At 39.7% G+C, this 24,659-nt stretch overlaps 1 protein-coding gene across 1 annotated transcript in view; it reads left to right on the top strand.

Moving 5' to 3' along the window:
- The window catches only part of ETNK1 (ethanolamine kinase 1), a 59,960-nt gene that overhangs the window by 26,112 nt on the left and 9,189 nt on the right, over positions 1 to 24,659 (top strand). Inside the window, exons 2-6 of the mRNA XM_048826801.2 lie at positions 5,038 to 5,297; positions 6,571 to 6,711; positions 7,279 to 7,421; positions 15,301 to 15,384; positions 19,856 to 20,016. Coding sequence (XP_048682758.1) covers positions 5,038 to 5,297; positions 6,571 to 6,711; positions 7,279 to 7,421; positions 15,301 to 15,384; positions 19,856 to 20,016 — 789 coding nt within the window. The remainder of the gene's footprint in view (positions 1 to 5,037; positions 5,298 to 6,570; positions 6,712 to 7,278; positions 7,422 to 15,300; positions 15,385 to 19,855; positions 20,017 to 24,659) is intronic.

The raw sequence follows: 24,659 nt of genomic DNA on the forward strand, positions 1-24,659 counted from the left end.
CCAGTGCAGACTGACACATGTTCATTTTCATTATCTGATTCAGATGCCACCAACAGAAGGTTGATTTTCTTTTTGCGTGGTTTAGGTTCTGTAGTTTCTGCATTGAAGTGTTGCTCTTTTACGACTTTTGAAAACATACTCCGCACCACGTCCCTCTCAGATTATAGAAGACACTTCAGGTTCTTAAACTTTGGGTTGAGTGCTGTAGGTATCTTTAGAAATCTCACATTGATACCTTTTCGTTTTGTCAGAACTGCAGTGAAAGTGTTCTTAAAATGAACATCATGTGCTGGGTCATCATCCAAGACTGCTATAACATGAAATATATGCAGAATGCGGGTAAAACTGAGCAGGGAACGTACCCCCAAGGAGTTCAGTCACAAATTTAATTAACACATTATTTTTTTAACAAGCATCATCAGCATGGAAGCATGTCCTCTGGAATGGTGGCCAAAGCGTGAAGGGGCATACGGATGTTTCGCACATCTGGCACATAAATGTCTTGTGACGCTGGCTACAACAGTGCCATGAGAACGCCTGTTCTCACTTTCAGGTGACATTGTAAACAAGAAGCGGGCTGCATTATCTCCTGCAAATGTAAACAAACTTGTTTGTCTTAGCGATTGGCTGAACAAGAAGTAGGACTGAGTGGACTTGTAGACTCTGAAGGTTTACATGGTTTTGTTTTTGAGTGAAGTTATGTGACCAAAAAAAATCTACATTTGTAAGTTGCACTTTCACGACAAAGAGATTGCACTACAGTGCTTGTATGAGGTGAATTGAAAAATACTATTTCTTTTGTTTATCATTTTTACTGTGCAAATATTTATAATAAAAATAATGTACACTTTGATTTCAGTTACAACACAGAATACAATCTATATGAAAATGTAGAAAAACATCAAAAATATTTAATAAATTTCAATTGGTATTCTATTGTTTAACAGTGGATTAATCACAATTTATTTTTTTGAGTTAATCGCATGAGTTAACTGCGATTAATTGACTGCTCTAATTTTTTCCACTTAAAAAATTGTACGAGAATCCAGCCTCTAAGGCATATTGCTGTAGCATACAAGGGGTGGGTCTGCCTTTAGTTATTCTGAAACGATGCCCAGAATTAAGTAAAGCTGTTCATTTTGAAAGCTGTAAAGTCTTCAACTAACACTTTATTGTAGTGTTCTGGAGATACTGTATCAACGTTTGAGAGGACCCTTGCATTATAAAGTGTTATTTCTCCAAGCACTTAGAACATCTTGAGAAAATTACTCATTGGGCTGAAACTTTCGTGCTTGGCAGGGCTCCAAGTGTACATACCAACATGCACATGTGGCGCACCACAGGTGTGCAAGAAAGCAGTATGAAGACAGAGGAATGCAGCTGCATTCCTCTGTTTGAATGTGGGAGCCAATATGAGTCTCACCACTAAAAGGAAAAGGAGTACTTGTGGCACCTTAGAGACTAACCAATTTATTTGAGCATAAGCTTTCGTGAGCTACAGCTCACTTCATCGGCTTTTTTTAGTGGAAAATTGTAAGAACACTGTCAATTACTGTTTTAAAATTAATGTCAGCTGTTACTGGTAACACCTAAACTCTTAGTTTTGATTAGCGTACGTCACTTGTGCTGGCTCTTTATTCTTTTTTGCACTTTGCTCATCTTAGAAAATGAAATAGCTTAGTAGTCGGTTTCCTCGTAACTTACGCATTTGCACAATGGTGTAAAAGGTGGCTTGCAAAAACTACAGGGGAATTCAGACAAATGTGTTTTCAGTTTAAAAATTCATGAAAACCTTTCTATCAGTGCTTATTGTAGCAAGTTTAACTAAGGTAAAATGGACTTTTTTAGGGGGTGGGGGTAACTGAAGACATAAATGTAATGGCATAAACAGCAATACAAAATTCTCTATACATACATATTATGGCTTCTGTGGGCCCATGACTTCAAATTTCTTGCCTCTCTTTTTCATTTAAAATTGCAGTGACCTTGCACTAAGTTGTTCTGTATTCTTGATAACATCTTGTTTCCAATCGCTTCTCCATTTGTTGTGCAGATTTTTTCCTAAAACTAGGCCTGTCACCTGAGAATTTAAGTTTTACTTTTCAAACACAGTTCTTACATTTCCCTGAGAAGTTGGATCTAATGAATTGAACCTTACTTATAAAGTTAGTCGTTACAAATTTCAACAAAACATCTTGCCAGAATTTGCTGATTTGTCAGACAAAGCATTCCATGTAACCCTGTTGATTTTGGTGAAAGTCCACTGGAAATCTGTCTGCCTGGTTTTCAGCCAGCTCGCCCACCCAACTTCCACCGGGTGCACTACTTCAGAGCCAGGGCAGCCTGCTGAGCAGACTACCCTGGCAATGGGGCTCCCAATAGACCTGGACAGAAAACTGTAATTCTTTTTTCATGGAGAATTCTGAAAAATTTTGGTGGTTCTTAAAGTGCTTATCAATGTATATTCCACTGTTGGTACACATTTACCCCAAGCACTTGTTTATTGTTTGTCATCCATGTCAGTTGAGGTCGCACCTATGTCTTGAGTGTCCTCATCCATCCCATTTTGACCCTCTAGTTGCATATTCTCTATTCTGTCTATTGATCAAAACAGCCTTTAGTAGCAATAATATCTGCTAGGAGGGTGTCAAGTTCCTCCCCCACTCTGAACTCTAGGGTACAGATGTGGGGACCTGCATGAAAACCTCCTAAGCTTACTTTCACTAGCTTAGGTTAAAACTTCCCCAAGGTACAAATTAATTTTATCCTTTGTCCCTGGATCTCCACTGCCACCACCAAACTCTAACTGGGTTTACTGGCAAAAGTAGTTTGGACACGTCTTTCCCCCCCAAAATCCTCCCAACCCTTGCACCCCACTTCCTGGGGAAAGGTTTGGTAAAAATCCTCACCAATTTGCATAGGTGACCACAGACCCAAACCCTTGGATCTGAGAACAATGAAAAAACATTCAGTTTTCTTACAAGAAGACTTTTAATAGAAAAAGAAGTAAAGGAATCACCTCTGTAAAATCAGGATGGTAGATACCTTACAGGGTAATTCGATTCAAAACATAGAGAATCCCTCTAGGCAAAACCTTAAGTTACAAAAAAGACACACAGACAGAAATAGTCATTCTATTCCACACAGTTCTTTTCTCAGCCATTTAAAGAAATCATAATCTAACACATACCTAGCTAGATTACTTACTAAAAGTTCTAAGACTCCATTCCTGTTCTATCCCCGGCAAAAGCAGCATACTGACAGACACAGACCCTTTGTTTCTCTCCCTTCTCCCAGCTTTTGAAAGTATCTTGTCTCCTCATTGGTCATTTTGGTCAGGTGCCAGCAAGGTTACCTTTAGCTTCTTAACCCTTTACAGGTGAGAGGATTTTTCCTCTGGCCAGGAGGGATTTTAAAGGGGTTTACCCTTCCCTTTATATTTATGACAGAGGGTGAGGAAGATACAAGCACTCTCGGTAGGACCTCCACGCACAGAATTTCATAAAGACAGGATGACCTTGATATCTTACCCAAAGTTCTTGCTAGATGTAGCCCCTGACCTCTGTCACAGTCAGGTAATACTTATGCCTGTTTTCTTTCCCAAGCCACATTCCAGCAAAAGGGAGCTAAGCATCACATTTTCTATGTACTTTGGGCACCTGCCTTCTACTTTGACAGGACCTGAGCCATTTTTGATATCCTCTAGATAGGATGAAAGATCAGGCACAAAGACTTTATTAGATTTCTACCTACATTAAATATGGCTATGATTTAACCAACAAAGACCCTCCATTGAGTGTTACAGCGCATTCAACAAGAGTTCAAGCAGCTTCTGAAGCTCTTTGATGGGTGTTCCAGTACTGGAGATGTAGGACAGGTACTTGCGATTCAGTACGTATGTTCACCGAACATCACTGCATAATAGCAGCATTGAGCTCTGATGCTCACTCCTGCATGGCTGTCTCTCGGTCATTGTTCAGGTCGACTCCTATCACCCACCACTTGTGATCTAGGTTGCTGCTTGAGTTAACAGCAGCGGAATATAATGTGGACAAGCACTTGAATGAATGGTTGTCCCTATGTATTTTGTGACCTGCCCTCCTTCCCTGCTAATCGAATCCTAAAACACAAGCATTCTGCATTGGTAGGGGCCATCCCTCAGGTAGGAGGCTTAAGGACACTGAAGGCACAGGTACGGACCCAACAGAGACATTGCTGACCAAAACAATCTGAACTGGGGTACATGCACACCAAATGTGGAATGTATACGGACAACCCCTTACAGTAACTGCGGTCCTTTTAGATGTAAAAAGAAAAGGAGTACTTGTGGCACCTTAGAGACTAACCAATTTATCATGCTCAGATAAATTGGTTAGTCTCTAAGGTGCCACAAGTACTCCTTTTCTTTTTGCGAATACAGACTAACACGGCTGTTACTCTGAAACCTTTTAGATGTACGTAACAGGGCTTTTTTGTCCTGACATAGAACAAAACCAAATTTTGAAATCTTAAAATCCTCCTCAAAATGGAATTACTGTTCTCTGCCTAGCTCTGTTTGTTTGTTTGAAAAACTCCAATAAAATGTCTGAAATCCTGTTTTGTTGAGGGGGAGGATCGTGTTGCTGAACAGATCTCAAAGCAGTTGCTTATCTGAAAACTCATATTACAGACCTACTTTGATGTATGTAGCATTTCTTAGTTCTAGTGTCTTTCTCCTCTCTCTCTCCTTATGGCTTGTTAGTCAGAAAATATCTTGAAATGCCCTTTTAAAACGAAATATGCATCTTTCCAGAGTACTTAGTTTTCCACATCTGTGTTTTTTAAAGATTGTTTAAAATGTACAGACTAGCAAATATCTTTGTTATAACAATTGTTTCTGTTCAACCTGAGTCAATAATTCATTTAAAAAATCCACAGGGATTAAGGGTGATCCATTAAGTAGAAAAACTTCCACCCGTCTTTCCCATTTTTCTGAAGCACATACAAATGGGCAAATATAGAATCATTGATTGGTTACGTATTATTTTTACATTGCAGCTGTTCACAGATGGAATCACCAACAAGCTTATTGGTTGCTATGTGGGTGATGCAATGGATGATGTGGTTTTAGTTAGAATCTATGGAAACAAGACCGAGTTGTTAGTAGATCGAGATGAGGAAGTGAAAAGTTTCCGGGTGTTGCAGGCCCATGGCTGTGCGCCACAACTCTACTGTACTTTCAGTAATGGTCTGTGCTACGAGTTCATGCAGGGAGAAGCACTGGATCCAGAGCACGTCTGCAACCCAGATATATTCAGGTAAACATCTTCAAAACTATTTAAAACTCTAGAGTGCATTTTGGGAAACGAATGTCTAGCGCCCTACCACATTCATGGCCATGAAAAACGTGTCACGAACGGTGAAATCTGGTCTCCCACCATGAAATCTGGTCTTGTGTGCTTTTACCCTATGCTATACAGATTTCACGGGGGAGACCAGCATTTCTCAAATTGGGGGTCCTGACCCAAAAGGGAGTTGTAGGGGGGCCACAAGGTTATTTTAGAGAGGTCACGGTATTGCCACCCTTACTTCTGCACTGCCTTCAGAGCTGGGTGCCCGGAGAGCGGTGGCTGTTGGTCTGGGCACCCAGCTCTGAAGAGAGCGCCCTGCCAACAGCAGTGCAGAAATAAGGATGGCAATACCATACCATGCCACCCTTACTTCTGCATTGCACTGGTGATGGCAGCTCTGCCTTCAGAGCTGGGCTCCTGGCCAGCAGTTGCCGCTTTCCAGCTGCTCAGCTCTGAAAGCAGAACCGCCACCAACAGTAGCACAGAAGTAAGGGTAGCAGTACCGCAACCCCCCTCACCCCCTTACAATAACCTTGTGACCCCCCCCACAATTCCTTTTTGGGTCAGGATCCCTACAATTACAACACCATGCAATTTCAGATTTAAATAGCTGAAATCCATTACATTTATGATTTTTAAAATCCTGTGACCGTGAATTTGGTCGGGCCCTACCTATGCATAGGAAAGTTGTCAATGTGGAGCATGCTGTTGGTAACCATACACAGAAGAACTTACGGAGGTGACTTACTGTGTACACATTTTATTATCCAAATTCTCTTCTGTGCAACAAGCTAGTGTTCTCCCTCCACGTAGCCATGATAGCTCACTGTTTCCCCTCCAGTTTGGAAGGATCGGACTTGGGTCTTGTAGGTAGTCTGCTCCCTCCTCCCCCAGCAGGCAACAGGGCACCATTTTAGGAGTAAGGAAGTGCAGATGAGCTTTTTCTGCCGGTGCTTAACTCTTTCTAGCCATCTCCCTTGTCTCCCACATGCCCTTGCTCCTCTCAGTTATAAAGCATATATGTTTTGGGGAAACAAACTTTTTGAAGGAAATTGTGTGACCTGTATACTCCCTGATGAAATTTTAAATTTCAAGTAAAAGGTCACCAATAAGACAAATATAAAAAATGGGATTTAAATGTCAAAAAGCAATAATTAACTACCAAATGCTTTTTGGCAATCTTCTTGTAACCAGTTCAAAAGAAAGAATGTAGTAGTACAGTAACCTTTATATCTTACAGACTCATAGCCAGGCAGCTTGCTAAAATCCATGCTATTCATGCACACAATGGATGGATCCCCAAATCTAACTTGTGGCTGAAGATGGGGAAATATTTCTCACTCATACCTACAGAATTTACAGATGAGGAAGTAAATAAACGGTAAGTGTTTACTTCTTTAATAACTTATTTAATTGTCTCAGTTTTCGTCACATACCTTATTAACCAGCTGGGGGGAAAACATAACCGGCGTTTTTTTAGACACCACATTCCCCCAGCTCCATATCAATTTCCTTGTAAATGCTACTAAGAAGCAGAATAAAGTGATGGGTTTGCCCATCCTTTCTAATTTTTTGGCCACATTCTTCCTCCAAATCTGCTCTTTCTTTTCCACTTGAAAAGTGTATGCATTACTAGTCTTGTGTTCTCCTCCCACAACTAGGACTATAGTATCGTATTGTCAGAGAGTCAGGTTGTTCTTAAAGCAGTCACCTTTGGAAAAGTAATAGGAATTCTTGCCTTCCTTCGATCTTTTGTTGCCATGACTTCACTACAAGAGTGAGCAGTGAAATCTGCACTAAGATGGCTCACTCAATTATCTGTTGAAATAATGGGAATACAGCAAATAACCGATCAAGTGCACTAATGTATAAATTTCTATATATAATGCCTTTATTATTAACACTATGCTCAGAAAAGAAACTTTTAAATTTTTTTGAACCCCAAAAGGTTCTTAAGTGATGTTCCAAGTCCTCAAATCCTTCAGGAAGAGATGGCCTGGATGAAGGAGAGACTGTCAAATCTAGGATCCCCAGTGGTGCTTTGCCACAATGACCTGTTGTGTAAGAATATTATCTACAACGAGAAACAAGGTAGGTATTGAACACAGCAGTAAGTAGTGTTTCATTCCATACCTGTGTTGTATTTATATTCTGTGGCAGTTGTCTTAGGGTGGGTGTAGAATTATAATTCAAATTCATTTAATCACTTATGACTTTTTACTAATGGTAGTAAGTAAAGTAAATTTGCTGCTTGAAATCAAAGTTCAATGTAATGGTAGCAGTATTTTTATAAATATATGAACTGTCTTAGCAGCTATAACCATAATTTTAATTCTGAAATGTTTAATTTTAATTCTGAAATGTTTTTAGCATGTGGAGAAAAATCTTTATATTCTTATTTTCACTGTAATGATTTAGTCTGTAAAAATAGATTTCAAAGATCAAATTGTCTTTTTGTCTTTGTAATTTAATAGAAATCTCATATACATTTAGAAAAGGTTGTCAGTCATTCAACAACCTTAGGAGATAATGTCTCCAGGTTACGTTGTATTATCGATATATTATTCTGATTTGTCAGATACATTGGTGCCAAGGAGGAGTTCCCAGGGTGTAGTATCATAATGATACTTATGCTACTTTCAATGGCTCAGTTTATATCCTGAATATGAGGTACATAGGCATCTTAATGTTGAAGATATTTTTGTAAATTTTATTTTTTAATTCAGAGGTAGGCAGTAGGCTTATCTTGGAAATGGCAAATCAAATCTTTGTTCATTATTTTCAGATGTTGTAAATATTTGAATTCTTGAAAGGAATCCTTGTATTTAAAAACAAAACAAAACCAAAAAACTAGGACTATCAAAAGTTCTCATAGAAAATCTTAATTCCTTTTAAGGTTTGGTTGTTTAGTGGTTTGAGGTTCGGTTACTAAATGATACATTCAACAGGCAAACATGGTGAACCAACAGTAAATTTGGGACATTGAAAACAGGGATATTATGGTGCAGAAAAATGCTTTATCGAGACTAGTACCTCAATTTTCCACATCCCCCTCCCAAATCCCCAGATGTCTGTGAACTGAACTGAAAGTAACAAGTTAATTTTGTAGAAGCATGTTGGTGGTTGTAGGGAAGCTTACAATTGAGATAGTGAAGACTTTCTCTTTATTGAGAAGTATTTAATTTCAGATTTGTCTGAGTAATTTAATATTATCTTGTAACTTATCACTTGAATGACAATTAGCTTACCACTAAAGCCAACATATTTGTTTGAAGTCATTAAAATGAATGTGAACAGCATTTAAGGGTGTTCTCTATCAGACATTCAGCAGTAATTGAGGCCTCACGTCTTAGTTTATGTGCCTTACAACTTGCATACAATTTGATACAAAACAAATATTGAAGTTGCTTCTGATTTGAAAAGTGGCTGTGTACATCATTTCTACATCAACTGTGCTCCTTCGAAATGTACAAATAAAAAGAGCTCTTTTAGCTGCAATCCATAGATATGCAACCTCTCTTCTGAGTTAAGTCTTTCCTTCTTGCACATAAATACTAGTGCTATATGTTCTGCAGGCCAGAGTAGCCATCAATGACACCTTTGCAGCACCATCGCTTTCCAGTTTATGCTCTTGCATGCCCATGCAGTTCTATTAATTTTAATGGGTTTGCACAGTTCTAACTATTGAGTAGGAGTTAGTAAGCAATTCTGTTGATGTTTTTGAAAGGGGAAAAAACTTCAGTTGTTGACTCTGCAGTACTACTAGGAATTAAAAAGGGGATAAAAAATTATTTTTGTCACTAAAGTCAACAGATCTTGTTCTGAATACACAGATCAGACCTACTGAAAAAGGATGCTATTTTTAGTCACTTTTCATAATAGAACCATGTTTTAGCGTAAAGTTCTTAAACAAAAACAATAATTCAGTTAAATGTTCACTATCACGGTTGATAAGCTTGACATTCCCACTTTGAAAACAAATGCTATATGCTTCTCTTTTTTATAAACAGAGTGGAGGAAAAAAACAATGCCAGCAGTGCATCACTTATGAGCAAACCTACAATAACCAGTGTGTGAGTGTTTAGTGTTTGGGGACAAGGTGGGGCGGAGGGAGGAATCTGAATGTAAAGCACTTAGGCTTAGAGCTGGTTGTAAATAATTGAATGGGAAACGATTTGAAAGTATATGCCATAGCAAGACTGTGTCCATTAAAGCTTACATGCTTGAATATTGCAGCACATCATGTACGTTGTTGTAAGAACTCTGCAATACCGAGATACAACAGGTACTATTCTTATAGTAACCAAACCTCAATGCCATCTGAAAAATGAGTTTTTGTATATTGTGAAAGCTGTGTATTTTGTACTGTACACTTTTACAGTGCAAAACTTTATAAACCCATGTTACATAGTACAGTCTTAGAAGGAGGAACTTCATCTTTATTTTTGAAGTGGAAACTCAGCTTTAACTTTAACTGCAAATAAACATGAATCATATCAACTATGTTCAGCCAAATCAAGATCCCTTAAAAAAAAAAACTCTTAAAAAATTAAGTATCAGCTTCCAATTAATTCTTCTTTGAAGCTGCTTTAATAAGAGCACAAAGAACAATCTTAAAGATGCAGTTCACTTTCTGGAGTTGTTACTGGCCTAAATATAGGAAGCTAGCTAAAAGTTCTGATTATGCAGCAGTATTCGTATCTGTTCTTTCAATCTTGCCTTGATCTGCTCTCTAAAGAGGCTGGGTCTTAACCAGCACAAACAGAATCCATAATTCACCATTGGTGTTTGTAGCACTTTCATCAGCATGTTGTCTAGTCATGCTTAGGCCAAGTGTAATCAACATACGGTTTAAAAAACCACAGGTAGTCAGTTTATACTAGTGCTCTCAGAGTAGACTGGCCCACCATTGTTTATCCCAGAGACAGGTAAACTTTTTGGACTGAGAACCGCATCGGCTTTCTGAAATTGTATGGAGGCCTGGTTAGGGGAGGCTGTGCCTCCCCAAACAGCCAAGCATGGCCCGGCCCCCACCCCATATCCAAACCCCTCCCGCTTCTCACCCACGTGACGGTCCCCCAGGGACTCCTGCCCCATCCAACCCCCCCGTCCCCTGACGACCCCCCCCCAGGATTCCTTCCCCATCCACCCTCCTGTGCTCCCTGTCCTCTGGTTGTCCCCCCCCCCCCCCCACTGCATCCAACCCCACTCTCCTTCCTGACTGCCCCCCCGGGAACCCTGCCCTCATTCAACAGCAGGGGAGGGGCTGGGGGCTAGCTTCCCAGGCCAGGACCTCAGGGGCCGGGCAGGAGGGCCCCGTGGGCCGAATGTGGTCCACAGGCCATAGTTTGCCCACCTCTGGTTTATCCCAACTTTTTAACTCCACTCTTTCAAAGACTATACTTAATTTCCAGTTTACACAGAGTTTTAAAACTTGCTAGACATTAAAAAAAGATTGACATATATAAATACAGAAAAAACATACTTGGTCACCGATGGCTTTAAGAATTCTTAAACCTGAACATCTAAGCCTCTTTCCAAAGAGAGACTGAAATAAATGTGGAACTCTAGCATGGTTAAATGGAGTGCATCACTCATTTGATGGGTTGAATTTGTTCACACTGTGGCTCAGAGAAATTTGCCTCTTGCTGCTTTGTTAATGTCTGCTTTAATCGCTCCGGATATGAAAATTTTCAATAGTGATACCTTACATAACAGATTTATAATTGCCTAGAAGACTTGTTCTCTGAAAGAAATAGCTCACAGTTTCACTTCATTTCTTGCCCTTGAATATATCTTGATGTGTGAACTATGGTTTTAAATTTAAGTAACTGACAGTTGGAAGGCATTTATTTATAGCCCTTTTGTCCTGATGCTCTTGCCTTTTTTTTTTGTAATAAAATTTGAGCAGGAGTTTCCAAAGTCTCTTCTGGACTCTCCCAGTATGCTCAGATACCTTATTACTAATGCTTGTCTGCATCAGATTTCTTTCCAACACTTCTAGAATATCTTCAGTTACTCCTCACTTTTCTTAATCGTGGCAAATATTTTTTAAAATAGCTTAACATTAGGCACCTACATAAGCGGCTTGACTTTTGAAAAGTGCTGACCACTTAACAGATTCCATTGATGGTTGTTACTCAGCACTTCTAGAAATCAGGTCACTGTAACTAGGTGCCCGAGTTAAGTGTTCTACTTAAAAAAAAACAAAACCACTTTGGGTGAACATATTTTAGTGTGTGTCCCGGAGATGGTATCTGTTCTGTGGTGCAGGTTTTGTAGTGACGCGCTCATCACAACAAGGTGATACATCCTGCTACATTCAGCTTTGTTTAGTTCAGGCTTTCTCAAACCTTTTCGTTGTACCGCTCGCTCTTAGTAAAGAGGTTATCTCGCAGGCCACTTCCGTTCACATTTACTATCACAAGTCATCTCTTCTCCTGTTCATGATTACACAATATTCATACAGCAGTGGCTTATAACAGGGGAGTAGAAAAGTTTGTTGAACTATCTATAGTGCAATAAAGAGCTGCTAGAAAAAGGAGCATCATCATTTCTTGACTGTCAGCTCTTTGAAGACTGTCAGCAAATCCCCTGTGAATCACCCAACCTCTGATTTCAGTTAATAAAAACAATTTTATATGCATGAAACATAAAATGACATGCACATTGCAGATCATACATTCATTTTTATATGAACAGTGAAATAGTGTGTAGCCTGATACAATACATCTAATTGCCTTTCGGATATAGAGTGTTGGAGATTTTGAGAGTTTAACTACTGTATGCTTCAATTTGAAATACCTTCTATCTGGATGAACTCCACAGTGGACAATAGTACACAATTAGGGTATAACACTTTAATAGGTTGTACAATCCACAAGTGTACTTCATGTATTGGATTTCTGTTTTAGGGAGAAGTTTTTAGTAATAGTCAGCATTGCCCTAGCTGTTCCTACTGAAGTCAACGGGAGTAGACTTAGACATTTTACAAATCCCAATCTAAAAGACTTATACACTGCTAGTAGCTCAGAGTTCATCATACTGGAAACTAGTTGCTCCTCTGGATGAATTCATCTTTACTAATTCTTAGAGTGTATTCCTATAATTTTAAACATAAATTAATCTAAAGAGTACAATGATAACATAATACAAGTCAGTTCACTTTCTCTTTATCACCTGCCTTATTTTAGAGCAAAATGTTGTAATAAAAATTAATGAAGTGATTCTGTCTGTCCATACTTTCTTGACACAGAATTGAAGGGAACTGTGCATCTTTAACCTTAATATTTGTTGAAAAAATTAAATTTAAGGTTGAGTTCCACTGTAGAATGGGTCTGAAAAAGGAGAGCAGTAAAATGCAGAACTTTTCTTTTTAAAGTTTTGTGTCATTTCAAATGTGAGTGTGCCAAATTTTCTTCATCTGCTACAGATTAGGTATGCCATTGTTGCTGCCATGTGGCGGCGTGCACCGTGCTACTTAAACGCACTGACTGGAGGTTTATCGCATCAATTGTTCACGTGCACCTCCCCCAAAGGAGAGCACAGAGCCTGGTAACAGCCTCATCTGTATCTTGTTAGCTTCATATTCTTATTTTATAAACCGTTAACTATAACTGGCAATAACATTTTTAAATAAAGGCTAGCTATAATCAAAATAATGGCACTGCAGTCTGAGATAAAATTTGAATTAAAAACACTTTTTAAAGTATGTCTTAAGTTGATATTTCGCAAGCAGGCTTTTTACCTGCCATTTTTTTCTGCTTTATATGCAAAATCCTGAATACAAGAGAGTTTAAATGATTGGAATTTGTACGGGCTAGTTCAATCATATGACAAAACAAATATTAACCAGGGTTGGGCTGTGCATTTTTATTGGTTTATATTTAACAGATGAGCTTTAGAGGTTATATGTGCTTAAATCTACAGCACTATTAAGGAACCAGCAAGAAACATGTTATTTATTTCATGGACTTGTCACCCTGAAAACTCCAATTAAGCTGTGACTTTGCTATGAGATCTTGGACTGCAGCCCTTGTAAAATCAATTTCCAGTGCTTTCAATAGTTTTAACAGCTTTTAAGTCATGAGAACTTCTTATCATGCACTGCTGGCTGGGTGTTCTCTGTGAAGGGTGCTCTGCTTTAGTCGCTTCCCTGGGTTGGTCTGACTGAGAACATACTTGTTAACCTTCCAGGCAGGTTGCAAAGCCCACTTCTCCTTCTCCCTTCCCCCCCCCCCCACCCCCGGTGGAGGGAAGCATGAGGTGAGGGTTGGGGGGCTGGTAAATATTTAAGTAGTCTTCTTATATTTATTGTCTGTTAATTTTATGGGATAGATGCCTAGGCTATAGGATGGGTGCTTATTGACACATTTTACACAATTGAATAAATAAATATATGGCATGGGTGGCAACATGTGTAATGGCACTGACTGAAATCTTAAATACTTGCTGCTGCATGCTGTTTCTAAAAAAAGACTACCAAAGTACTCTGTGCAGAAGGTAACTGGAGGGATGCATGCTCATGGACACTTCTTATAACACATTTTAACTTGTCCAGTTTTAAACTCCTTCAGTCTTTTAAGAAAGTATCAGCTGCAATGTAGTTGGGTTAAAATATTTCCCCATATCTCCTAAAAGGTTATAATTCAGATCAAACTTAAAATATTTTTCTGATCTAAGATTAGTGTTAAATTTGCTCAAGGATTCAACTTTTAGTTTTGGCTTCAAGAGAGAATAGTCAACATTAGTAATTGTAAGATTATTTGCTTCATTATTATGGCTTAATATGGATTAAAATCATTACTTCAGAGTCTCTGAAATTTGTAGTACAACCATTTAGCAAGGGTAAACTTGTAGAAAGACAGCACAACTAGATAGATACAGAGGAACAATCAGGCAGCTTGGAAGGAGTTTAATAGTTACAACATATTTCAAGAGTATAGTTTAATTGAATGACCATTAGTAGTTATTAAAGCTCAATATGGAGAAATACAAAATTGAAATCTGAACACGTTTGAGGTGGGTACTATTGAGTAGTCAGAAATATATACCACCTGCACTCAGACAATTATAGTAGTTGATAGTGTGTTTTTTTCTGAGACTGCAAGAGCAGTAGCAATCCTGTCTAGCTTATATTAAAACCTGACTTCCAGGTGTCCGTGTGACTATTGCCGTGGAGTGGATTTTCCAGAGGAGACTCAAAGGCCGTACTATCTGGACGTGATGCACTTCCCATAACTGCCCTCCCCGTTGGCCAGCTAAACTTGTTGTAAAAAGCCATTAAGCAGAAAGGGAGCATTTGGGGTAGCACTGCTGCTTTTGTCCACGCGTACTTTATGCCGTAAGGCGTCTGTTACTTAATATCTGCAGGCACGATTGAGACGGGTATTCAAACATGGCATGCCATTGCTTGAAATAACACTAAATTCATAACGCCATCATCAAAACCAGAAGATTGCTGAATAATTGGGGAAACGCTATCTTGCAAAAGATGACTGTGTGTGCGCTACATGTATTCTGTAGTCAGGTTGCACTACTTGTTTGTCAAGAAAGTAGTTGGGATTACTTAGACCCCTATAACTCTGCTCGCTAAAAAGTAATGGACAAGTAATCTGTATTTGTAGCTACTGTTAGAACGAAAGGAGTCTTTTTATATAGTATTTCTCATTAGAACGGAATCTGAGTTTCTCAGGTAACTGATGCCCTCTTGTGGTAGGCAATAGCTATTTTGATTCTAAATTACATAGTAAAATACTGAAGCAAGCTGTTGATCAGATTGTATATCTTCTGTCAAGTGAAGCTCATGCCATAAAATTCACAGCCTTACCCTGGAGTGTCTCAAGAGTGCATGCAAATGGGCACAAACAGTGAGACTGAAATGTTGGCAGATGTCTAGGGACAGCATTGAATTAGGGCATTGGTTTGTTTGTTATGGATTCTTACGTTTTCATGTTTGTGTCTCATATAGGTGATGTACAATTCATTGATTATGAGTACTCGGGATACAACTACCTGGCTTATGATATTGGAAATCATTTCAATGAGTTTGCAGGTAAGAAATGAATTGCCCATTTAAAAGTTAATTGGTAATAAAACAATGAATCTTTTTGTTCTTTTATATAGTGCCTTTCATCAGAGGATCGCAAAACTGTGACCCTAATAAACCCCTCAGTGCCAACTGGCAAAGGCTTCACTGTTCTGTAATAGCAACTCCCATAGGCCTGTCAAACTCACCACATGCAACACATTGTTTTTATAGCATTTATCCCTAAGTATTGTCACATAAAGATCTCAAATGAAAGTCAGGATCTTGCTGGTCACATATTGTGTGAAATGTATGTACTGATACGTCTGTATACTGAAAATATGCTCTTATAGTTTATACCAAGGTGTTACTCCCCAGAAGACATGAGAAACTGATTTCTTACCAGACCTTAGATGTTTATCCATCTGTCCTTTGAAATGTAAATTGAGTATTGTCTTATTCACAATCACCAGTCTGAGCTAAATGCATATGGAGGCTTGTGAGATTTAAGAAAAATAGAGGAACAGCATGGGGAAAAGAGCTTTGTCTAGGGGCACACTTTAAAGGTTTATTGGAGTATAACGGGGGTCAGGGACAGAACCCTGTTATCCTGTACTTGAGGAATTAATCAGGCAGAGCAGTTATGTTAGTGAAAACAGGATCCCAACTTGTCCTGATTGGAAATGCTGCAAGATAGCTTTTGGGTGAGATAAGATTGCTTTTAGACAGATGGTTAGCCTATTAAAGTTAAGTTTAGTCTAGTAAGAAGCGTGTTATACTTTGTTTTATGTGTAACCATTTCTGTTTCCACTTGTTATCCTTATCTCTTAAATTTTAGTCTTTGATAATATATTTATGATGGTTTCACTATGCCTATATCTCAGTTCTGTGATTTTATAAAGAATCTGATCCTGAGTTGTACCAGTCAACCTGTGTGTACACTGATCCTTTGGGGATATCTTAGTTGGTAATTTCTGTGAGTGTTCTGTGATAAGGACTGGATACTACAGAGGGACTCTTTCAGTGGAGCTTGGGAGCTGGGGTACACCTTTGGTAACCTGCAAGGCAAAGTAAGGGCTGGCATAGCCTGAGGAAATATTTTGGGTTCCTAACAGAGTGGTGAGGTCAGGGAGCACAAGCAAATCTTGTTCTCACTGGTGGCAAGGAGATAAGAAGGTGACTCTCAGTCCTGGGCACCCTAGGAAAGTGTCAAAAAAATGTATTACAGTCACTAATGAATTCAATTTAAAATCTCTTTGGGGTGGGCTAGTTATGTCCCTACTTTGCAGTTGTGGGAACTTAGGCTATGTCTATGCTGGCAATTGAACAGCAAAACTTTTGTCTTTCAGAGGTGATTCCCCCCTCCCCCCAAGACAAAAGTTTTTCCGCGACAAGTGCCAGTGTGAACAGCGTATTGTTGGCAGGAGCGCTTTCCTGCCTACAACGCAAACGCCTCTCGTTGGGGTTAGAAGTTTTTTGTCGTCAGGAGAGCCGACAAACAGTGGCTACAATGCAATGACTTTTAGCGTCATGGCTGTGGCGACAAAGCCATGTTGCTAATAGTTGTGTAGTATAGACAGAGCCTAAGATGTGGGAAGGCTGTGACTTTGCCAGGGTCATGCAAGGAGTGTGGCAGAGTCAAAAATAGACCTACAACTTCCAACTTCCTGACCTCTGCCTTAACTGAGAGATCATCCTTTCTCTGTGGTATTAAAAACAATATCATAGGGGCACTGATGCTCCTTCCCTCCCAGTGCAGATAAGGTGTGGAAAATTCACAGTGGCATTCATATATAATAACCTCTACCACCAAATGCAGTCTTGTGATTCCTTGCACAACTTGCAGTTGAGACTTGGCTTTGACTTGATTTTTGACAAACTGAAAAGAGCAGAACAAGAATCAAGGCTGATGTGCAGATTTGTGTTTGATAGGGAGAAGTTAAGGTTTAGGAACATAGGAAAGACTATACTTGCTCAAAAAGTGGCTTATCTAGTCAAGTCTTGAATGTCCCTCTACTCTTGTCTTGGAGAGTTTAAATAGGAGTGCCTGACATACCTTACCTGCATGCTATTTACTTTGGGAATGGGGTTACAGTGGAAATTCCACCATCATGATGATTACAGTACAGCAATGTAAATAATCTTGATCTCAGGGTGGATTTGATTTAAATCAAATTGATTTAAATTATGATTTAAATCACTAGTCAGAAGAACTCGATTTAATCATGGTTTTCTACAGAAAAGTGCATTGTTTTTGGTTGTTATAACCTTAATACATATTCTTCACAGCTCAAAGATGGATGTAGGTTTCATTTTTAGAAGGTACACACTATACATTTTTAAACAGTGGTTTATTTTGAAAACTTTTCAGGTGAGTTTTACAGCGATATCAGAAAATGAATGATTGTTTGGTTATTTGGTTATTTCGTTTACCAATGGTAATTGAAGCAGATATTTATGAAGTCATTGGGAGGTGAACTATCTCAAATTCAACAGGATAATCATTAATATTTGGAGGATTTTCTTGCCAGGCTGTATTAGGAGGAGAACATCACCAGACAGACATTTAAATTGTTTTATTTAATTAAAATAACAACTTTAAGTATTCTGGATTTTTTTCTTCAACAGCAAACATATCATATTTTAACAAAACAATTGTCCCTTGCATCTCACATTTATCTCCAGACTTCTTCTCCTTGTCCAGATCTATTCCTCCCCCAACAATCTTCTATTCACTGGACTTTTTGAAACTTTGCACTTTTAGAGAGCGGTAAGGTATTGACTCTGTGTACACAAATTTGCAGAGGGACAATAGAGTTGAGGTCTTTTATTTCTCATCTCTGTATATTATTTATTTATTTAAAACATTTTTGCTGTTAACAAGCATGTTACCTCTGAAGACACAAATCCACAGCTTGAGAACTGAAAAACTAAGCATCTCTGATGGTATCTTCTAGACTGAGCACTGAGTCCCATTGGGTAGATAGATTATTTAGGTTAGTCTTTCTATACAGAAGTCTGTGGATCCCCATAAAATTGGGTCTCTAATCCATGAACTATTGGAACTCATTTACAAAACTTTTCTTAAACATTACATGAATATATTGTCTCATACTAGAGAATTAGAATTTATAATCCCTATTCCATGATGAGATATCTTTGAGCTATAATGTATCTTCATTAAAACCACCTTTAAATAGGTATTTGTTCCAAAAGCATTTTATAAAAGAAAATCAGATTTTTTAAATATTTATTTATTTAAATCATTGATTTTTTTTATCCACCTTGCTTGATCTATTTGTCATAGTGTTTTCCACGTTGCGTGCTTCTAAAGTGGTCATGGTAATTAACTTTCAAAATTCTTAATTCCTTGATGACAATGTAGCTTACTCTTTGGAACCTGTTTGTACAATTTGTTTTGTTGCACATTTTATACAAATTGTCCCCCAAACACTTTAGAGTTAATCTTGCCCTCTGTTGTTTTTGAAGTGGTATAGACAAGATTTCAAGTGATGAGGTGCTGTAAGGAGACATTTTTAACACATGGTAGAAAATGCAGAGAACCATTTTCTACCACCAGTGAGTAAATATTGCAAAGGGCTAATGCTGGGTGAGCAGAGATTGACAAAGGTCAGGAACTTTACAGGAACAAATCCAAGGAGGGCTTTAAAAAGGTTTGAACTGAATCCTGAAATGGAAGAGGGTTGTGTTGTCATTCCTATATACAGAAGATTATATTTTTACCACATGCAGAATGCAAATTCCAGAGATTGGACTTGATAAGGGGACTTAGTCAAGGGGACAGAGGAAGTTGTGGTATACAAGGCAAAATTGTAGGGTTTGATAGAGGCAGATTTATGATATGCAGAGAGGAAAACTTGGATCAAGGATGATGACAAGGGTTAGACAATGGAGTCAAACGAAACTTCACAGTTCTAAAGAGTGGGAAGGAAAGGGAATAGGGTTGTGGTTGAGTGGGTTCCTTTTGTGTAAGGAATACACTTCTTTCTGAAACATTAGCTTAGTTTGTGATGAAATATAAGTATACCTGAATGTCTCATGTTTTGTAACAAGGATTCAGATTGCATGCAAATCTATTTTCTTCTTTCACTAGAACGTACAGCCGTCTTTGAATTTCCCTGGGAAAAAAATTCATAATACAGATGCTTTATTTTCACGGGACTTTCCCCATAAAATTGTACCTTGCTGATGTTCAGATTTTACCAGACCACAGATATACATGTATGCTAGCAATGGTCAAATATTTAAGCACAGAATCTTTCATAATGTTAGTGTCCTCTTTTGTTTTTTTTATTTGGGTTTGAGGGGTATGCATTGATATGAGTATCTGAATCTGTTCATATTTAATTTGCATATGGTACACATTTGCAAAGTTTCTTAAAAGTATAGGTCATTTATAAATGTGAAGTCAAACATCTGACTTACAAATAAATGTTAATTCTTTTTGTTTGTTTTTGTTTGTTTTTTGTTTTTGAAGGCGTGAGTGAGGTAGACTACAGCCTTTATCCGGATAGAGAATTACAAGAGCAGTGGCTGAGATCTTACCTGGAGGCCTACAAGGAATATAAAGGTTTCGGTACAGATGTTACTGAGAAAGAGGTAGAAGTACTGTATGTGCAAGTCAATCAATTTGCATTGGTAAGTTTCTCAAGATTATTAATATATATACAGCACCCCGGGTATGCTTACTGCTTTCCAGCCAAATAAAACTGAGTTCCCTGTTCCAAGGAACTTGCAGTCTTAAATTATGCAATACCTGCCAGAAATCTTTAATATGATATTTTTTGAAGTGTCAGCTTTTCTTAATATTCTGATGGAAACCATTATGCAATGAATATTGTTCAATTTCTGTTTGTTTATGTGTTAGTCTAACTCAGTGTAGATCTTTGGAAAGTGAATGGACTCACTGCTAGGCCTTTACTATCTGGATACCTTTAGTGGCTTTATTCCATAGGGCAGGGCCTTTCTGACAAGGTAAAGCCAACTAGAATCCATCATCTAGAAGCAACACGTTTAAGTTCACTGCAGATTTTCCTTCCACTCCTCTGTTTAACCCTCTTCTGTGGAGGAGCAACTGTTGTTCATAGGATATAGCTTCCCTCAAGCAATAGTGTAAGTAAAGTCAATTTGACTGAAAGATTTCTCAGTCTGAAAGAAGAACCTAAGTCATGGAGGGATCTTTCATATTGGCCAATAAAGGTGGGCTGGCACCTAGTCCTCCTGGCTTTAGTAGTAAGGAATAGATGTCAGGATTTGAACTGACCCAATATGTAGTGAAATGAGCCTTATCCTAGATTATTTTTAATTGGAGAACCAAAGAATCTGAGTAATAGAATATTGAACCCTGTAACATGTATCTGGAGCAGTAAGTGTGTCCCTTCCGTAGAAATTTTCTAAATAGCACTATGGTTTAGCTTGATAGTTTTGTGGATCAACACAAGATGACTGACTTCAGTCAACATCAGTTTTGGATTTTCTATAAGTTTAGCACTCTGATTTGTAAATGTTGAGTTGAGGAAAGTTAATGTGGCTTTGCCTTAAGAGTTTGATGTTGATATTTTTGTTTGTTTGGTAGCATAAGTGTATGTATATAGGACTTGACAGTAAATAAAATTTATCAAAGACCAAAATTCTGTGTTTGAAAAATAAAAGTAACACTAAAGTTCTTTGCATCAAACATACTTTGAAGACTGTAGGTAGGACACTCATGTCCTGATGTACAGCAAGAAGCTGAATGTTGGGCTCTCTGGTCCTAGATGCTCGTCCCTCCTTCCTCTCCTTTCACTGATTTGCCTCTGAAAAGCTGTCTCTGCTATCACAGTGCTGGAACATTGCTTAGAACTGACTTCCCAACTCCACTTCTTAAAGTTCTAAATTATTTCTGGGCTAATGTAAGAATTGTCCAGGCTTGTTCATGCTCTGTATAGGAGATCACGGCATGAGGTGTCATGGCAGCAGTGCCTCTTAGCCTGCGTTTACTTAGGCTAAAATAAAGTCTTTACGAGTGTAGCTGTAATGCCTGGTATGCCAGTGGATGTGCAACTCTGGGCAGCTAGTATGGCCTTATGATTCCAGTACTCTCTCTGACCTTTTGGCCCATATACATCTGACTAATCTATCCATGGCTTCTCCAATTTTCTGGCAAAGGCTGGTAGTTACAGTGAGGAATTTTGGTTGGCTTTCCAAGAGGATAATCCACTAGAAGAGTCTTTATTAGAAAATACTGCTCATTTGTTGTTAGCGCTGTTAGTACCAGCTGTGGTAATTCTATTCAGCTGTCCCATCTACTTAAATGAGTAAAGCTAGATTTGCAGCTATATAAGTCTTTTCCAGACTATATAGCATTGTTCTTTGAGTGCTTGCTCATATTGATTCCAATTAGGTGCACACCGCGTGCACAATCGTCGGAAGATTTTTACCCAGCAACACTCGGTGGGTTGGCTGAGGCACCCTCTGGAGTGGCGCCTTCATGGCGCCGGATATATGCCTCAGCCGACCCAGTGCCCCCTCAGTTTCTTCTGTGACAGTCGTTGGAACTGTGGAGTGCAGCATAGCTGATCTCCACTCTCCCTAGCTTTCCCTCTTAGTACCACTCTGTCTTCCTGAAGTGGGGCTTTCCCCTGGTAGACCTATCCGCCTCTCGTGAGAATCCGAAATGCCAAGTGTTCTGCTCTCTACAAGGACGCTTCCGGGTTCCCTGTCAGACACGTTCCTCATACAGTGGAAGGATCACCTGTGCTACGCCTTCCCTCCATTCCTGCTAGTCCACAGGGTCCTGCTCAAGCTGCACAGGGACAGAACCCGTCTGATTTTGGTCGCCCCAGCGTGGCCCAGGCAGCACTGGTATACCACTCTCTTAGAGCTATCGGTGGACACTCCCATTCCACTCCCGCTGTGGCCAGACCTGATCACTCAGGACCACGGACGACTCTGTCATCCCGAGCTGCAATCTCTCCACCTCACAGCGTGGATGTTGCATAGCTAACTCAATCTGAGCTGTGCTGCTCTTGCTTGGTACAGCAGGTCCTTTTGGGTAGCAGGAGGCCCTCTACCACGTCCACGTACTTAGCCAAGTGGAAGTGTTTTTCCTGCTCGTGTGCTCAGAGTCTGACAGCCCCTCTACAGGTGTCAGTACCTATCAAGAGCGTGGCAATATCATCCATCAGAGTGCACCTGGCAGCTATTTTGGCTTTCCACCTGGGCAAAAACGGGCGTTCAGTCTTCTCCAATCCCATGGTCAGCAGATTTCTCAAGGGGTTGGAGCGCCTGTTGCCACAAATTTGACAACCGGTCCCTATGCGGGATCTTAACCTGGTCCTCCCCAAACTCATGGCTGCCCCGTTCGAGCCGATGGCCACCTGCTCGCTCCTGTACCTTTCCTGGAAGACAGCCTTCCTCGTAGCTATTACTTCGGCGAGGCGTGTGTCTGAGCTCAGGGCACTCACATCGGAACCGCCGTATACGGTGTTCCATAAGGACAAGGTACAGCTGCGACCCCACCCGGCCTTCCTCCCTAAGGTGGTGTCTGCCTTCCATCTCAATCAGGACGTCTTCCTCCCCATCTTCTACCCAAAGCTGCACACCTCTTGACGGGAACAACAGCTGCACTCCCTGGACATTCGCAGGGCCCTTGCCTTCTATGTCGAGCGAACAAAACCTTTCAGGAAAACATTGCAGCTCTTAGTTGCTGTGGCAGACCGGATGAAGGGCCTTCTGATCTCCTCCCAGCGCATTTCGTCCTGGATCACATCATGCATCTGTGCATGCTATGACTTGGCTGGTGTCCCAACTACGCACCTTACCGCCCACGCCATGCGGGCTCAGGCTTCATCGTCTGCTTTCCTGGCACACGTATCCATACAGAAGATATGTAGGGCAGCGACTTGGTCATCGGTGCATACCTTCGCCACCCACTATGCGATAATTCAGCAGTCCAGGGGTGATGCTGCATTTGGTTCACCGGTCCTTCACTCCGCCACCTCTCACTCCGACCCCACCGCCTAGGTAAGGCTTGGGAGTCACCTAACTGGAATCGATATGAGCAAGCACTCGAAGAAGAAAAGATGGTTACTCACCTTTGTAACTGTTGTTCTTCAAGATGTTTTGCTCCTATCCATTCCAAACCCGCCCTCCTTCCCCTCTGTTGGAATAGCCGGCAAGAAGGAACTGAGGGGGTGCTGGGTCTGCTGGGGCATATATCCGGTGCCATGAAGGCACCACTCCAGGGGGCGCCTCAGCCAACCCACCGAGTGTTGCTGGGGTAAAAATCTTGCGACGATCGTGCACGCGGCACGCACACACCTATTTGGAATGGATATGAGCAACGCATCTCGAAGAACAACAGTTACAAAGGTGAGTAACCGTCTTTTTCAAGAGCTCTAAACTTTGTTCATATTAATGCGGGGGGAGTTTTTGGTTATTGAACAGCTTAAGACCGATCTGTAGACCACACATGTTGTTGTACAAATACTGTAAAATTTAAAAAAAAGGGTTCCTTTAATGTTGACTAGACGTCATTAATGTGTGGGGTCACGTAGAAAAAACAGGAACTAGAATTAATGAGTATTAGTGTAAAACGCCAAACTGTTAACATTAGACAAATAGATCAGAACTGCATTAGTGAGATGTTAACATGCCTGTGCTTTGAGATTTTCAGATGTGCACTCACACTGTACAGCTTTAGTGAAGGAACTTAAGTACAATACTTGGATTATGTGGATGCTTCAGGAAACAATTTAGGTCATTATTGTAAGCTTTTATTTACAGAACATAAATAGAGGTATGAAGTATCACTTGCAACATGGGTGGCCCAGAAATCATATGCATCTTTCACAAGGGGATTGTGAAGCTGATGGCCACAACACACAAGTTTCAAAGTTTATTAAAACACATTAGCAACTGTATAATTCATGTAATCCATAGCTTCAGTCTGACATTGAACATATGCTTACAAACTGCTTATCTAAACTTTAACAGGAAGTGGGGTCAGAACAGATTTGAAACTTATGGAAATGCTGAGTTTTAAGTGGTTAGTCCCATTAGCAGCACTGGAAAGTGAGGCGTACTGGTGCCAAGTAGTATCTAATATCTGAAACACAATCAAACAAGTATGTAGATTTGTAGTGGTTATACATTGCTGCAATTCTCTTTATCAAACCGAAGCATAGGTCATTTATTAACGCTATTGAACAAGACCCTTTCTAGAAAGTGATTCCCATGTCATGGTGTATTTTCTACACATTTAATTGACAGCATTCGGGTTTATAACACTTGCTGGTATC

The sequence above is a fragment of the Caretta caretta genome, chromosome 1 (genome assembly GCF_965140235.1).
Source record: "Caretta caretta isolate rCarCar2 chromosome 1, rCarCar1.hap1, whole genome shotgun sequence".
In the NCBI taxonomy this organism is placed as follows: domain Eukaryota; kingdom Metazoa; phylum Chordata; order Testudines; family Cheloniidae; genus Caretta; species Caretta caretta.